General features: G+C 39.4%; 1 protein-coding gene across 1 annotated transcript in view; it reads left to right on the plus strand.

The window, feature by feature from the left end:
* Window positions 1-18621, plus strand: part of nsfa (N-ethylmaleimide-sensitive factor a) — a 157160-nt gene that overhangs the window by 124564 nt on the left and 13975 nt on the right. The window contains exons 18-19 of the mRNA XM_078424925.1: window positions 13355-13489; window positions 15321-15434. Of these exons, the coding sequence (XP_078281051.1) occupies window positions 13355-13489; window positions 15321-15434 (249 nt within the window). The remainder of the gene's footprint in view (window positions 1-13354; window positions 13490-15320; window positions 15435-18621) is intronic.

Genomic DNA, 18621 nt, shown 5'->3' on the forward strand with positions numbered 1-18621 from the left:
GTCATGTTCGAAGAATATTTTATTCACTGGGAGAAAAGTCAATAACAAGCATTGGAATATGCTATGAAAGGGAAGATGAATTAATTTTAAAAAGGAATGCACAGAAATATATTTGGATGAAGATAAGGTGAGTAGAACTAATTAGACTTCTCTTTCACAATGCTGGTGCTGTGGTGAAAATGTCTCCATGGCTTTCTGATGCCATGTGTAGAAAGATCTGAGTTATTAATGTACAACCTTAAACATAGAATATTGAAAGTTGGCAAAGTTTTCAATCTTTTGAACATTGGTATGAGCTTCTGATTGCACCCTATTTATACTTTAAATTGTTGAAAATATTTGGCAACATGAAGCCAAGCATGTGTAATAAGTCCGACTAAGTCTTGTAATCAGGAGCAAAAAACAAAGTGCTGGTGGAACTCCAGTGGGTCAGGTAAATTCTGTGGATGAAATGAACAGGCAATGTTTCGGGTCAAGGCCCTTCCTCAGACTGATAGTCGTAGGCCAGGAAAAAGCTGAAAAAGAGAGATGGGAACAGGACCAAGGTGTCTGGCAGGTCCATTCAGGTTCAAATCAGCCATATTGTTGAAAGCTACATTCTGAATGAAACACCTGGTTCATCTTGGGGACCACCACAGAGTTGAAACAGCTTTCCCACGAGAACCAAAGTGTAACTTTTGAAGGAAAAAGAGCCATAAATGGTAGCCTTGTACATGCCTTGGAGTGGCTGGTTAATGAGAAGTTCTTACAGAAAACCCATAATTAACTCAACTGCTTCTTTCTTGGTAAATAATGTTGCGTGTACTTGAAGGTGTAGCTACCTTGGAGATAAAATGCAGATACAGTTCAATGTAGATTTATGTGAAGACCTTGCAACTAAAACAGGATTAAATGCATTTTAAGTTTGACTAAAGTTTGACTGTCATTGTTTACAGAGCATTTGAGTAAAATTTGGTTGTTATGTTTGATATCTTATAACAGTTCAGGCAAGCTAAAAACCTTTTAGCTTTTAAGCACTTCAGAATGTCCTGAAATTATGTCCAGTTTCTTTAAGGGATGAAAATCCAAGTGGAAAGTTCATTTTTCCTCTCAAAAACAGCATCTTGTAGAAAATAACCCCTGATGCTGATCAAGGGATTTTCTTAGGGATAGATTGTATTTTAAATTTAAAGGAAACATTTTGTGAACTTCTCTTTTAACAAAATTAATAAAGAATCTAAAATTATTCTTCCCCGATTCATACTTTATTTTGTTTTAGAGATTCACACTTGACAAGTTTGAGTAATCCTCCAGGGAGATGAGGTGGTTAAATATTTGGATTTACAAATGCTACCTTTGGTCATGCAGAAGCATGATTCATTGTAGCAATAAATAGATTAATGTAGGGGATTTACTTTTTGTTTTAATCTATCTTCAAATATAAATCTTAATCACAAATTATAGCATTATGTCATGATGGAAGCGAATGTGAGGTGTGGTTGAATAAACCAGCTGTACATGCTGCGGCAGCTCTCTTTGCATTGTTCTGTAGCAAAGTAGGGAACATCGGCACATCTTACAAATTGGGCATGAGTGTGTAGTGAGGGGCTGAGAATCCATCCTTGTGGATCGTTGCTGTTGAGAATTATCGTGCAGAATGATCTGTCACACATCCTTGCTGATTGTGGTCAGGGAGTCAAGGACCCAGTGGCAGAGAGGTTTGCTGACTCCTTGGTCCAGATCTTCAGAGATGAGATTGGTTGGGATTATGGTGTGGGAGGTAGAACTATAGTCAATAAATAAGAGTCGGGCATAGGTGTCCTTGTTATCTAAATGGTCTAGAAATGTGTGTAGGGCCAGCGAGATGGGGTCTGCCTTGGACATGTGGTGACAGTTGGCAAACAGCAGTGAATCGAGGCTGGAGTTAAATCAAATTAAATCTAAGTTAATAAACACATTTTCATATTTGTTTTACCATGCAAAATTGCTATATTCTTAGAGGGGCATTGAAATGACCATTGTAGAGTGATAGGGAAGGCTGGAGTGACTGGTGTGAATTGCTGTTAAAAATGTAGTAAAATATACAGCACTTTACATGAATTTAAAAGGGCAGAATATTTTAACTGGATGAAAAGAGGCACTTATTCTGAGCTTCCAAGTCAAAAGCCTTGGTAGAAAGTTAAAGCACTTGGAGTAATGTAATTACACAAGGGATGCTTTCACAACAAGAAGCCACAAGGGGAGATCTGCGCATTATAAAAGTCAAAGTGAGTGATGGGACATTCAGCTCGTGCAACATTTACAGAATAGCAATAATGCTGGACAACCACGTCTTAAAGCCAAAACTCCAGTTAAATGGTCTCTACATTGACATGATCATCATAACAGCAGCCGATTGTTTATATGTGGACAAGAATAAGATTTCCAAGCATGTTCAGCCAAGCACTGGAAAGGAGGGTAAGGTGAACCAGAAAATATATATTCAGGTGAAGTACTGAAGGATGGTTGAAATGTTTAGAGTTCACAGCAGTCAACAAATCAAACTACAGATGTTTGCAGCTGTGATTCTAATTGGTCAATATTGATGGGCAATAGTTTGACAGACGAAGAAGGGTCTGAAGAAGGTTTCCAACCTGAAACGTCACCCCTTATCTCCAGAGATGTTGTCTGACCCGTTGTGTCACTCCAGCATTTTGTGTCTGACTTCGGTATAAACTAGCATCTGCAGTTCCTACATATTGATGGGCAAAGAATGGCTCAAAACTGAAGTTAAAATGGTAAGGGTTAAATATAGTTGTTTCAAATTTGTGCTTAATCATACATTGGGAAAGTATATACAAGTGTTCAAAGATATCTACATATGTATTTATCATACTCAAATCTGTTTCAAGCCAGGTGCAAAACCAGAATACTGCAAGCGTTAACCTGTTTGAAATGCATTGGAAAAACAATGGAAGAATTAGATAAATTAGAATGAAATGGAATGCTAGTGAAGACAAGCCAGGGTAATTCAGCAACACCAATCGTAAACAATTCAAAACAAAAACTACAGATGCTGAAAATCTGAAATAAAATCATAGAACACTGGAGACACTCTGCCGTATCTGTGGAAAGAAACATATTTGTTCATGTTTCAGGTCCAGAACCGTGCATCAGAATGGTCAGCTCTCCCACTACTGGAAACGCCTTCTTTTCATCTACTCTGCCTAAGCTTTCAGAGAATTTATTAGTGTTCAAGGTGAAATGGGTCAAGGGGAAACATATGTTGATTCCTATGTGACAAAGCAGCACACTAGAAGAACCTAGCGGAAGAACTGGTCTCTAAGTCCTCAAATTCGTCTTTTTTCTATTTAGTGTTTTATGAAATAAAATTGAATTAATCGTGCATCTTATTTCACCCAGGTAGTCTAGCATCAAATTATATGGCTGACAGTTATCAAAATAGCACTGAAGATAAGGGTGTTGTATTTCAATTTGACAAGAGATTAGTTTAGCAAGACATTTGCTTATGAAAGAGTCATGTCACATTCCTCAACTGGTTACATTCTCTCAGTGAGGGGAGAAGTTCAGCTGAACCTTAAGGGGAAGTCGATATAAAATGAAATTATATCTCTGGTTTCAGAGGGAAGTAATTCAAATTATAAAAGTTCATCAATTTACACAGCCAAGCAAATCTTGCAGTAAGAAATTGGAGAAATATAGCAATATGCAGCATACGTGGGACATGGAGGAGAAAGAGACAACTGGAAGAGAGAAACTTTCTTGTGCGTATATAAACCATTTAAATTCTAGCTAAAAGTGATAAAATAAAGTATCAATGTTATGCAATCAGAAAATTACATTGGATTCCGAATTTGATCTAGTTGAGATTGGAAGAAATGACACAAGATTCTGTTGAGTTAGGAAGTATCACTTAATATGCAATGCCAATGACATATTTCTTTCAAAAGATCAGCTTAATCCAAACTTGTGAATTGGGTGAAGTTTGCTAATGTGCCTATATGACTCATTCGTTTCAGAAAAGGGCACGCAGTGAATGTAAACATGGCAAATATGAAATCATGAGCACGTTCATTCGTAGAGAATTGAATAAACAAATTATGCATGTTCTAGCAGCTCTTCTTGTTTCATTATGTGCTCTGTTGTTCGGGTTCAAAGGAAGAAACCTGTGCACTTGTACATACATTATACAGCTTGACTATAGTTACTCCAGTATTTTATGTGTATATATATGTATATATATGTGTATATGTATATGTGTATATATATATATACATAAAATGCTGGAGTAACTAAGCAGGACAGGCAGCTTCTCTGGAGAAAAGGAATGGATGATTTTTTGGGCCGAGACCCTTCAGTCTGAAGAAGGGTCTCAACCCGAAATGACACCCATTCCTTCTCTCCAGAGATGCTGCCTGTCCCGCTGAGTTACTCCAGCATTTTGTGTCTACCTTCGATTTAAACCAGCATCTGCAGTTCTTTCCTATGTATATATATATCTTAAATATTCAACTTCTCCTCCTGTTACAACATACATTAAAAATTGTATCAACTTTCCAATGCCTTCAGGGGCATATTTTGCGACATATAAGATGGATTTGGGTGATCTGTATTTCTTTTGTGTCTGGAAAATTACACTGGTGACGAATGTGTCCTCACTTTTCAAGATGAAAGCAGTGTTTTGGGTCTTTTTGTCCAGAACCTTTAAGAGCATAAGGCCTACAGACACAGCTGGCAGGCTGCTTGTACGCTTACATTCAGCTAATATGTTTTACTATCCAGTTGGGAGCGTGTGAAGTCCAATGTATAGTCTCCTGAAACCTTATCCAGCTAGATGTCAATGAGAGGTTTTGAAATGTGCTGTCACGTTCTGAGCACTGCTCTTGTTAAAGCTGGTTTACATTCTATCTCATTGGAAACAATGGGATCACAGTGTGGAAGGATTCTCCAGATTATCTTCTCGGGAGGAATTTTCGCACACTTTAAAAATGATCCCCCTTTTATTGATGGTTAGGCATGGATGACAATCACAACGAACAAATGGATAACTTTTGGAATTTTTGATAAATGACAGCTCCAACTAAACTAGTTTAAACTAAATTGTAAGTTTCCTGGGCTATTAGCAAAATATGAAGGGTCTTTGCACCTGAGACTCTAGCTTTCATACTCAACAGCCATTTTATTCCGATAAACATAATATGCAGACATTTAGCCCTCTGAACATTTTGTAAATGTCATTGCAATTAGTTTATGTACTCATTACAGGTCAATCTGAATGAAAAAGAAATCACAGAATTACAGGATTGTAATAACAAATATATTCATGCATATATGAAAAAAATGTTGAGTATCGAAGCTAGACAATTGGGAGTCATTGACTCTGTACTTACTCATTTCAGCTCGTCCTACTCCCCACCTTCTCAGCCCTGCTAATTCTTAATTCTCAGATATTTATTCAGCTCCCTTTTGGATGATGTGTTTAAATCTACCTTCATTGTCAACTGACTCTGGACCTTAACCATTGGCTGGGTCTTGGGGAGGAAGAAATATCCTTGTGTTACTTTTGGTTCTTTGGCCAATCATCTTCATTTGATGTCAGCTGGTTCTTCCCCTTCTGTCCATTGGTGCAGTTTATTTCCGACTAATCTAAACCATTCATTAATTTAGATCTCTCTAAAGGAACTTTCAACCTTCTCTTTTCCAAGGAGAACAGCCCCAGCAAATTTGCATAAATAAAATCATTTCTCCATTAATTCATTTTGAAATCTCTTCAGCACCCTCTGCAAAAAGTTCACATTTCTTTCTAAAGTCTGGCACTCAAAGCTGGGCACACTAATCCATTTGTGGTTGAACCAATCTTTTAAGGTTCACAGCCATTTCATTGTTCTATCAAGTCCGGGATCCTGTATCACATTCTCAACCTGCCCAGTCATTTTGAAAGAGACTACGCATATACCTTCAGATCTTCCTGTTCTTGTACCCCATTCAAAATTGTGCCCCCTTACCTATGTAGCTTGTCGTGCTTCCAAAGGAAATGAAACATTCTACAAACTGAAGTTCCGATGTCAGGTTGCATGGGATAATATCGGACAACAGGTTGCGTGGTATAACATAATTCCTTGTGAAACCATCCTTGGGAGGAGAGCAAAGGAAATCGAGCCATGTTGAGCTGAGATATCATTGGGCACTCCGAGGACATCTTGATCATAAAATGCAGGACTTGGATGTTTGCTTGATAAGTAAATTACTTGCTTTCATCCTTAGAGGGAACCCCTCCATCACAGTACCACCATTCCCTCCTCATACCTGCCCCATTGGAAAATCCTCCTGTAATGTCCCTGGTGTGTCGGATAGTGCTAGTGTACGGGGTGATCGCTAGTCGCAACAGACCCGATGTCAAGTATCAGTCAAAGATTTGTATTTGTTCCTCTCCCTGTTTTCTCCCCCTCCTTCAGATAATGCTAGTACATTTTTTCTTTCCCTTTTTTCTCTCACTCTATTCCTACAACTACTCAGGGCTCATTTGGACTTCGGGCTGCTGAATTCTTGAGCACAGCCTCCATGGAGTAAAAGCAGCATGTTTTCAGTGAATGTCCAATGATCAAAATGGCCGTCATCATTGTGCTTTGGGACTTTGTCTCACTGGATGTTAGAATTTATAAACTTGCATCTTCTAAATATAGAAGATGCATTCAATTATTTACTTTGTAAAAAATATTAACGAAAACATTGAAATTTGCCCCAGGAACACAGCTTATTCACAAGGTTAGAATCAGAATCAGAATAGCCTTTATTGTCATCCAAAAAAAAAGTCTTTTTGACAAAATTCAGTTACCCACAGCCCAACAATAAGAGCAATAAAAATAAGCAATTTCACACACAATCACAAACCAACACAAAACAAAAAAAAGAAACATCCATCACAGTGAGTCTCTTCCAGTCACCTCCTCACTGTGATGGAAGGCCAGAATGTATTTTCTCTTCCCCTGCCGTCTTCTCCTGCGGTCAGGCTGTTGAAGTTACCACGTTCCAGTTAACATATGCAGGATTTTGTTTTAGGTGTTGTACTCAAATCACTGCACTGCATCTGTTATGAGAGGCCAATAACTAAATTGGCAAAGTTTGATGCTGAGGTACATCAATGTCAGTGTAAGATAAGTTTGTGGAGAAATTGTGTATCCATCCAGTCAGCTCCTTCACTTGAGCTGCGTTATGGTAGAGTTGGATTACATGCACTGCACGTAGTCTAGATGCTGTTGGCTAATTAATGGAAAGCTCATTTTATCATCTAATTGCCTTCTCCATTTGGAAATTCATCCACCCAAAACTTTTGGTGTCCTTCAAACCTGACCAGGACACTCACCCCATGGTCATGGTCATGTTCGATGAAACCCAGGTCATGCTCGATGAAACCTGCCAAGGGTAACACTTTATTATCGTAACAGATTTTTAATATTGGGCAGAAAGAAAGTTTCAACTGAGTAGAAAGTACATGTTCAATGTAACCAGCTGTATTTCAGCTGACTGAACTCTGTCTTTCCTCTTGTTACTCAGAAGACATACCCGGGGCCATTTCAGAGTCTGAGATGTTAGATTGCATTAACTGACAGGTGGCCTGTGATGTTACAACCTCTCTTCGTTTTGTGTGTGTGTGCTGAAGTCAGGAGTGTTGGTGAAGACAGGCAGGGGCAGACCTTCAGACAAATTACGCAAAAACAACATCAAAGGAATGTAAAAGAATAAGCAAGGCAGTGTGACCTATAGCATGACCCTATGAGGGTGGGGGGGAAACGGTTTAGTTTGCATTTTTTTAATGGACAAGAAAACTGACATTTCCTAAGAAACAGGGAAAGCTGTTGGAAGCTACATATTAGATATTGAAATGCTAATGCTTAGGAGTACATTATTCAAATCGGCACCAGCCTTGCCCCAGGCTTTGGCAATTGGCTTAACTTTGGTGGTGCTAGTTATTTCTCCTCCAATTTCCTCTCCTGCCATGATCCTGCTGGGACACATTGACCAATGGCAATACTCTTACTAAGCAGCCATTCTTCATGTGAGCCCCTCTGGATTTGGGGAAAGGGTATTACAATCTGATGTTAGCATAGCTCGGAGAGAACAAGCTTGTGTTGGAAATACGCAGCAGGTCATGCAGCATCAAAAACGAGAATATTTTTTTAAAAATCAGATTTGTTTGTGGAATCAACTAAAAGAAGGGTTTCCTTATTCCACCTTATTTCCAGCTCTCCTGAACTTTTATGTGCTGTGAATGTTTTTGGTGGTGAACTTTTGTGTCAAAGAGCAGCAGAAGTTTTCTTCTAAAAAATCAAAGCATCTTTATATGACCTCAGGCTGTTAAATAGACCATGGAATGGCATAATGGGTTAACACAGTGCTTTTGTTTTAGCGCCATGGCACATCCAGCAGAGCTGCTGCTTCACAGCTCCAAATACGCAGACATTTTACTGAGATTTACAGATTGTGTGGAGTTTGCACATTCTCCCTGTTTCCTCCTTTATCTCAGGGATGTGCAGGTTGGTGGGGGGAATTGCCATTGTAACCGTTCCTAATGTCTAAGTGAGCGATAAATTCTGTGGATATTTGAAGGGAATTTGTTGAGAATGAAATTAGGTTAGTGCAATATTAATGTAAACACGTGTTTTGATCGTCTGTGCAAACTTAGAGGGCCAAAGGCTCTGTTTCCATGTTGTGTGATTCCATGAAACTTAAAAAATAATAATTTTCATCAATTACATAAAATTCTGCATCTTCGTGTCCTCTCCAAGTGCATACTTCAGTGGGAAAAGTTGTAATGTGCATATAACCAGTCATAATATTATGTGGTATGGAGATCAGGTAGGGAAAAGGTAATTCGGTATTATCTTGGTCCTCTCTCCATTCACAATATCCTGAATCTTGCTTTAAGACCTTTGGGATTCCTGAGCGATTATCAAGCTACTTGAGTAGTCGAATTCTGTGTTGACCTTGGAAATTGTTCTGAACCATTACTGCCAAAACCTCAATACCTCTCATAAATATTCTATAGTTATTGGGGTATTCTACTTTTGTAATTTATTTTTTCTTTACAAACAGTTAACTTGGTGTAAACTGCAATAGTAATTTGATATTAACCAAAGGCGGAATTACCCGCATAGCTCTTGACGCCATTTGTATCCTCCAGGCAACTTGCAGACGCATGCTAACACGTGCACGTGTGTTCAAAGAATTACAAGGTCTGCCTGCATTCTGCACTGTTACCTTCAGTATCTTTTTTTTCCCTCTTTACTTCCTACCCACCCCTCCATGTCTCTCATCAACTTTAAACGAGCTGTAAATTTTCAATTAATTGCAAAGTGCACAGATCTGGAATTGAAGCATTGGCCAACAGGCTGCCAGTAACTGTTGTCTGGAAGTTATTTGAGGATCTCCCCAATGGCTAATTTCTTACCAACTATGGAAACCAATTGCATTGCTGACTCACTTGAATTATTCTTTACCTCTATGGGGAAACCCTGTGCTTTGATTCAATCCCTGCCCTGGATTAGAAGATACTGAAAAATATCCGTTCCAGTGTTGCCACTGGTTAAGTTACAGGCATTGCATAAAGATGGCCATGGTTTTTAAACCTCGGCAAAGATAGCATGGATGGGAGCAAAGAGGGTAGATTGCACGGCACAGGAAGGCAAAGCATTTTAGCAGCCTGTGTTCAACAGTTAATATGCGTTCAAATGCAAAGCAATTATGGACCTAATTCCCTGTATTTGATGTTGCTCTATTGAAGCTCATTTACACACTTTATAATTGTATGCTTGCAACGTATTTCTGCTACCCTGCGGAATCTTCCCCTGAATTATAGAGGGTGTTTGGATGGGCGGGACATGGTGATTTGTTGGAATCTGCATGTTTGGTATTAAAGAAGCAACTCTAATAAAAGGGAGTGTTGTTATTCTGGTGAATTGGGGAGTAGGAGGAAAGTGAAAGAAATGTGCTACAGTCCCTATCAGTTAGCTTCTCTGAGCCATCAGGGTATTTAACACACCACAGGTAGCGAGAATTGAGAAACACGGCTAATCCTGTAATTGAAGTTGAGACCACAGTAAAAGAATCTCAAACTGTTTGCATTGGGGGTGGGGAGAAACAGATACAGTACTGCTCTTTTCTCAGTTTATTCTCTGGACTAACATACTTGAGTCAAGGCCCAAGTTGAATTTGAATAGACGGACAATGTTGATTAAATAGGGTGGATTTAGCAAATGTGGAGTGAATATGAATTACCCTCTCCTATTTGCATCCGCCCCATAAAATAGAGAGTTTACTGCAGGATAACAGAGCCTGAGCACTCTTGCAATTTGCTCAATGTAGGTTTTAAAGTCCAGTGTCAGTGGATGTGTCTTTTGCTTTTTGTTTCTTCCATTTTAACGTAGCAGCCCAGAAGCCAGAAAACAGACTTTCCAGACTCGCCTTCAGCCCGTGTTGCAATCCACAATCCTTTCCGAAAAGCAAAGTTACTGGCATAATTGTCATTTTGTGCATATATGAACATAAAATTCATCTTCCAATATGATTTGCATTCTCTATTCGTGAAAGTTTTTCTTGATGTTTTTTTTAATATGTATCTGGCCACGTGAGCCATAGTGTCCTCAATAGAAATGTTAATGGTGCTGTGGTAAAGTACAACTTGGCATCTGCATTTAGTATCTCCTTTGGAGGGAGGACTCCAGTAAAAGGCCGCCATCACTAACATCCTTAGTGATCAAGTCTTTTGAGGTTGGTTATGATGCATAACATATCCTGTTTTTGTAAGGACCTGGACCCACCACAATTCACCTAATGCCACAACAGATCAATAGGGATGCAATCTCACTGGCTCTCCATTCTACGCTGGACTGCTTGGACAATAAGAACATGTATGTCAGGCCATTGTTCATTGACTACAGCCTGTTGCCCAACACCACCCTCCCCTCAAGCTTATCAAACTAAGAGAACCGTGTATAGCTACAAAAAGCTGGAGTAACTCAGCGGGTCAGACAGCATATCTGGAGAAAAGGAATAGGTGACATTTCGGTTTGAGATGCTTCCTTAGACAAGAGAACTGTGGTCTCTGTTCATCTATTTGTAATTGGATCCTTGGCTGTCTCATTCGCAAACCACAATCAGTACGAAGTGGCAAAGACACTTCCTCTTCAATAACCATCAGCACAAGAGCACCTCAAAGCTGTGAGTTCACTCCTGCTCCATTCTCTCCATACACACAGCTATGTAGCCGGATATAGCTCCAGCACCATCTTTAAATTAGCCGGCAATGCCACTGTTATCAGGTGAATAATGGGTAGCAAGGAGTAGAGTTCAGGAGGGAGATTGAAAATCTGTTTGAGTGGTGCCAGAACAATAATCTTTCTCTCAACGTTAGCAAGAGCAAGGAGCTGATTGTTGACTTCAGGAGGGGATATCTGGGGATTCACGAAGCTATCTTCATCGACGGGACAGTGGTGGAGAGAGTCAACAGCTTCAAGTTCATGGGCAAATATATCTCTGAAGATATATCCTGGCCCCAGTACATTGATGCAATCTCAAAGAAAGCTCATCAATGCCTCTACTTCCTTTGAAGATTGAGGTGATTCAGTACATTGAAATTCTGCACGGGTACAGTAGAAAGCACACTAACTGGTTGCAACACAGCCTGTTTCGGAAACTCTGGAAATATCTTTACTTATTACATTTTCAGGCCTGTGAGGCTGCAAGTCAGAATTTAATTGTTCCTTTATGGCAATTAACAGGTTTATCATTATCAAACCAATTTGTGCTCCATCGCTTTGTATTAAAAGAATTAACTTGCAATATTTCAGGAAAAGGCGGAATGACCCAAATAAGCCTAATTACTTGGCACATTTCTTCTGTAGAAAAGTATTGCATCATCAGAGTCCTCCTTTTCTAATGTGATGACCTTTCAAGTTTATTATCGTGTACTTCTGTTTTGGTGGGAAACAAATCAAATTCTGCTTCGGTTCTAGTGCCCAATATTGATACCTTCATGTAGTGTACAATTTATTTCTACTGTGGAGGAATAATTTCCATCCTGCTCTTGAAAATTGTCGCTCAACTATTATTTTGGAAGAATTTTGAGCTTATTTGTTTGAACTGACTGTAATCTTCCAGGCTATTGATACTTAAGACCATCCTTATTGGTGGCAAAGATGACAATTTTAAGGAAGCGGAAAGCTCACATCATAATCGACCAATGGATGTCTTTTTTTGCTATTTCCGTGGCCTTGCCTCACCCCTCCAGTTCTCCGTAACCAACCTCAACCCAGTACCATAGAATGTCCACCCTGGCCTTCATTCTCTTTAACTTTAACTAACAGTCAGATGGTGTTCAGGGGTGAAAAGAAAGTATTTCAATGAAAGATCCCCATAACCCTGAATTGCCTAACAGCTTTAGAGCCATTTAAGTATTTTTGAAACATTGACCACTTTGCGGGAACAGTTACAATTTACACAAAGCAGGTTAAACGTCTCAGTATGTTTTTTATGTAAGGCGATTCTAGTTCAGAATGATACACAAAATTCTTCCAGATGTTTTAAAGTCACCTCTGATAAGGGACAGAGTGTTATTTAATTGATATCTTCCACTTCGAGTAGTGCAATACTATGCTGTAATGAGAACATTGATTATGTCAAGTCTCTAGAATGTGAATTTGTATCTCTCTGGCTTGAACATGTGAATGCTGATCCATGTCTTTTGACTGTGTGCACTATGTAATGGGTACCGATGTCTGCAAAGGTAAGTATGTGCATATAAGTGACACTGGATCTATTGGGAATATCACCAACAATTAGTCCACATCCAACCACATTGGCTCTGTGGCCGAGAAAGCACACCAAGCCTCTACTTCCTCGGAAGGTAAAGGAAATTCGACATTTCCTCAATGACTTACCAATTTCTATAGATGCACCGCAGAAAGCATCTTCTTGGTTTAACAACTGCTCAGTTTGCCAGCTGCAGCTCAGTCCGTCATGCAAAGAAGCCACCCTGCGTTGTTTGCAACCACCACCACTTGAATTGGCTTGACTCCATCGATACTTCACGCAGCCTCAGAAAAGCAGAGTGCCAGAAAATAAAAAAGCTTGAAGGATTAGTGAGTGGAGGAGCCGAACAGTACAGGATTCCAACATTGGGAACACCCTGTAACTAAGTAGAAGTCGAGAGTAGCCAAGAGTTTCCAAACTACCTACGGTGCAGTTGGCTCAAGAATACTTGATTTTATTATTGTCCAGATAGTGATTATTAAGATTTGTTGGTGATTATTAAGGGATCATTGTGGTGCTGCATCTAACTTACCTGTTGGTTAATATTACGTTGCATGTCTGGTTACAGGGCCGCAAGTTGTTGATCATTGGAACTACCAGTCGTAAAGATGTTCTCCAGGAGATGGAGATGACGGATGTTTTCAGCGCTACTATCCATATTCCGAACATTAGCACAGGAGAACAGTTGATGGAAGCTCTGGAGGTAAGCTTGTTCATCTTGAGCATTCGATAGAAGACTTTTTTAAATTTATCCTCCCTATCTTGGATTTTACTCAGAAGTTACAGTTCAACTTTCTAAATTCCAATTCTTATTTGTGTAATAATACAAAAATAACTGAAGTACTGCACTCTCAATCAATGACGCACTGGTGAGCTAGTTTCACTTTAAAATTCTCAACTACATTGAAAACAATGCACTGGCAGTTAAGAATGGTTCTTAGTCTGTTGAAGAAAACCCTGCAGCCTGTGATTCGAGCTTATGTACATGCAACAAGGATCCAAGACCATCATTCATATACTGATTCACTGTGTCAGCATGTCCACTGTGTTAAGCAATACAAGAGTGAGGGGGACGGGTGAATCGGGCTGGTGGGTGATAGGTGAAACCAGGAGGAAGGGGATGCAGCGGTTATGTGAAAGGGAGGGGAGGGTGGAGATAGAGACAGAGGCTGGAAGGTGAAAAGTAGAGAGAGCAAAAAGGTGCAGATTCTGAAATTTGCTGAGTGAGGAAGGTAATGTGGAACCAGAAAAGGGAGGGACAGAACCAAAGAGGAGGGGAAAGTAACTGGGTAACAGGAACTGGAGGATGGTTGAAAAGAACAGCTTGAGAGAACCTGGGTGGATCAGAAGGAGAGAGAAAGGAACACGATGCACGGGTTAACTGAAATCAGAAAATGCAATATTTATTCCATTGGGTTGTAGACTATCAGGTGGAATATGAGGTACTATTCTTCTAGTTTGTATTTGGCTTCCCGTGGAGAAGGCTGAGGACTAACAGTTCTGTATGGGAAGGGGGAATTGAAATGGCATGCTGCCAGAAGTTTGGGATGGCAATGCAGAATTCTCTGCCACAGAAGGCAGTGGAGGCCAATTAACTGGATGTTTTCAAGAGAGAGTTAGATTTAGCTCATCGGGCTAAAGGAATCAAGGGATATAGGGAAAAAACAGGAACGGTATACTGATTTTAGATGATCAGCCATGATCATGCTCGAAGGGCCGAATGGCCTGGTCCTGCACCTATTATTCTGTTCTCTAAAATACAGAGGAGGTGAATTATAGGTTTAATTGAGGTGTTAAAATTGAGAGGAGGAATGAATCAGAAGAACCCATTTACCTTTGCAGAAAGGTCCATAATTGGGGAACTCAGATTCAAGGTAATTGGTAAAAGAAGCTGGAGCATGTGATGAATATTGGGATCTTTTTAATAAAATTTGTTCCGGTACAATGTGTCCCAACTAGTTAAATGGAATGTTAGTAAGTTATGTGAATAATTTATTCCTTTGCAATAATGTTTAATATAGGTTGATACAAATACTTTAAATGAATTGCATTTGCAAGTAATTTTAAACCTATTTATCCACAGCAAAAAGCAGCTGAACTGATTTCAATTCAGTGTCGATACAACTATTCCCCGTTAACCCATTCATATGTTATATCATGTGCTGGCATAACACAACTGTTGTGGGTCAACATTAGTACATGATAGGCCATTTTTTTAACCTATTCATACCTTGGAGGTTCCAATTGACTGGCAATTCTCTTGTCAACATCGAGTATTGTAGTGACTTTAGACTTTACACTTTGAATGGGGAAAGTGATTGAGGCGTGCATCTACTGTACACTAGTTGGAAGAATGCACCAATATGGATATGGTGCTGATGTTCATTGGGCAAAGTACTGTACCCAGGGGAAGCAGCTTTTTGTGGCTTTATCCCCCAGCAAGTGACCATACCTTGAGGCGGAGAGGGAAGATTGTAAAAGATATTGAAGGAAAGTTGATAATTACTGTTTAAAAAATAATAATATCTTTGCAGCTCCTTGGCAGATTTGATGATCATGAACGAGCTCGAATCACACAACATGTGAAGGCTAAGCCTGTTTGGATCGGCATTAAAAAACTGATGATGATCATTGAAATGTCGCTGCAGGTGAGTTGTCAGTGATTTTAGTGGTTGTGAAGTCAACCTGCCCTTCTGGTTGAGATTGTTTGATTGAGTGAGGCAAGTGCCAGTTGATTGCCATAGCCGACAAAAGGGAGCCGATACCAGGTATTCATTGTTATCATCACAAAGTGCCCCACTATCAACATCCTGGGGGTTATCGATGACCAGAAACTAGACAAGCTGCATAAAAAATTACTGTGGCAATAGGAAGAATTCTCCAAATATGCTGGCCTGCTATTTCTCAGCTTCACGTTGCACAATATTAGCCATTTCCTGTTTGTTTATCAAACCCAGCTGCCACTTTGTATCCCCTTCATGGCTTGTGTTCCCACACAATGTCTATTCGCGTTAATGACAATACAAGTGGTCGGCAGATATATCAACTAATCAGATAAACAAATCACCTGTTCATCTTTACTTCAAAATTGTTGAAGCATGATTGAGGACTATTGCTGATTTGACTGCGATTAGAAGCTAATCACAGGATGTGTAGAATAATTTGGGAATATGGAGAAGAAACGAGAGTACCCATGTTCATATTGATCAGCAAAGCACATTCCAGGAGGGAAACTGTTTCATCTTGCTCCTATTTCATATATTCTTAAAGACAGTATAAGAAAATAACTGCAGATGCTGGTACAAATGGATTTATTCACAAAATGCTGGAGTAACTCAGCAGGTCAGGCAGCATCTCGGGAGAGAAGGAATGGGTGATGTTTCGGGTCGAGACCCTTCTTCAGACAGTGACGGTTTGCGATAGATGGTTTGGGAAATGCAACTTTGGTGGCAACGCCTATTTCTTGTGAATAAGTAGAAAAATATCTTGCACACCTTAAGAGCCATCCTTGCATAATAAATATACAAGCATCTGCATGAATCTTAATGGAATGATTGCATGGTTACAAAACGGCATTTTGAGTGTCCATTAAGATGATGCAACTAATTAATGTGGGCAAACTCAAGTCTCATCAAGGATCATGTGTGGTATCACAAGACAAGCACAAGCATCATCCTCATTACGTTTATTTTCATAGCCATAGCAACAGGAAAATGTAGGCTTTGATAGAACAAAGAAAAGAGATGCCTAACCTTTTGTATCATTTCCTCCTTCTTTGAAGTAAATTATTTGGACAGGCTGCTCTTTCAAGATCCTGACTCCCGTTAGTTACGTAACAATAGGCATCTGGTTATGCACTTCCAATATCGGAGAATGGTTCATTTGAAAAAGGCATTATGTTTTGATTTTGTTTTCCTCTCTTGATTTTTCTGTTCTCAGCTCTCACCGTTTGCAAAGTATCTTTTCATGTGTATTTAACCCCCCTTCTCACTATCTTACATTAGCTCCCCATTCAGCAAAGTCTCAGTTTACATTTTCATCCTGGCTTGCAAATCCCTTTCTAAAACCTGCCTCATTTGCCCCATCCAGCCCTTTCTCTGTAATCGACAAATCTCTGTACCATTCCAAGGTCACTGCATTGTACTTCAGACCTCCTTCATTAGTGACAAGCCTTCAGTCATAAGATTTCTACGTTAACCAATTCTGACTCTTGTCCTTTAAGACACTTTTTGATCAAGTTTTTGGTCACCTGTCCTAATTTCTTTTTATCTGACTCAATATCAAACTTTGTTTTAAAGCTCTGTGATGCTTTGCAACCTTGAACATGGACTTGGGATCCAGAAAAATGTGCACAATAAATATCAGTCATTCTTCAGTAAACTTATGCTCCTGCACAATTCGGAGCAGGGTAAAAACTATTTGGTTTTAAAATCTGCTGTTGGGCTAACTGGGCTATATTGTTATTATAATGGCTAGATACTGGTCTAAGAAAGCTATATTAAAACATAGGCATGTGAAGACAGTTACAATTCCAACAGGATAACTTCAGAAAGCTCCTCAGACTAGAGATTCCAGACTGGAGTTCATGATCTTGCCAAATTGTATGCAAGGAAAATTCTGCTCTGCGTATTTATTTATTACTTTTGCTTTTTTGTCGGCCTCACAGAGCTCAGAAACAGGCTCTTTGGGCCGACTTGTCCATGCTGACCATGATGTCTATCCATGCTGGTCCCATTTGCCGATGTTTGGCCCAAATCCCTCTAAACCTTTTCTGTCAATGTACCTGTCCAAATGCCTTTTAAACGTTGTAAGTGCACCTATGTCTACAATTTCCTCTGACAGATTATTCCATATACAGACGTTCCGCGACTTGCATGAGAATTAAGTGCCAAGGACCCTTGCATAAGTCAGTTGTTATGCAAGTCAGAAATGGTAGTGCTACTGCGCATGCGTAAACTTACAGATAATAAGGTTGGAGTAAATGTCAATGGACAGCAGCACTCCCCCTCCACACCCTATGTAAATTTGGCACCTCCATTCAAGTGTCCATTGCTGTGCGACATGTTTAAGCAGTGAATGATTGCATACCTTTCGGATGTTCAGAGGCATCACAACCAGGCCTTCAGGAGAGTAAAGTGAAAGAACAAGTAGGACAGGTTATTTAGTGTTACGCTCCCCCAGTACAAGAGATTTTCTAGTCTGTATGAAATTTTGAAAATACCAGCTCTTTTCAATTTCTATAGGATTTAATCAACATTTTGACTACGAACACACCCTTTTGTATGAAAGTATTTTTGTTAGTCATGCTTAAACTAAACCACTTGTTCAAATGGGATTCATACTTGCCATAGGTATGAAATACTTTGTTAGCACATGAAACAGTGACCTTGAACCAGACCTGATTATAGTGTTAATTGTTTATTTATGACTGAACAGCCTTCTTATCTAATTCATAATGCTGAATTTTTCTAGGATGGTACAATGATTTATAGTCTGTCTATAGTCTCTGGATTTTTGAAGAATGAAAACATATTACATTCTTAGAGCTTGACTAATGTCAATGCATTTTCTCAACTCTCAGGGCCAAGAGGAGGGGGGAAAATTGTCATCCAGAAAAGAGGGAATCTTTGTGATTCTGTGCCTAATAGAGTCATGAAGACTTTATAGGCCACATTCAAGACATATTAATAAATTTTTTGATTTTAACAAAATTGTGGAAAATGGGATAAATACAGTAAAGTGTAAATGAGGTCAAAGATTATCTTTTGTTTAATTGAATGTCAGAGCAGGTACAAGGGGCCAAATGGCCCACTCCTGCTTCTATCTCTTATGTTC

The sequence above is a fragment of the Rhinoraja longicauda genome, chromosome 29 (genome assembly GCF_053455715.1).
Source record: "Rhinoraja longicauda isolate Sanriku21f chromosome 29, sRhiLon1.1, whole genome shotgun sequence".
Classification (NCBI taxonomy): Eukaryota; Metazoa; Chordata; class Chondrichthyes; order Rajiformes; family Arhynchobatidae; genus Rhinoraja; species Rhinoraja longicauda.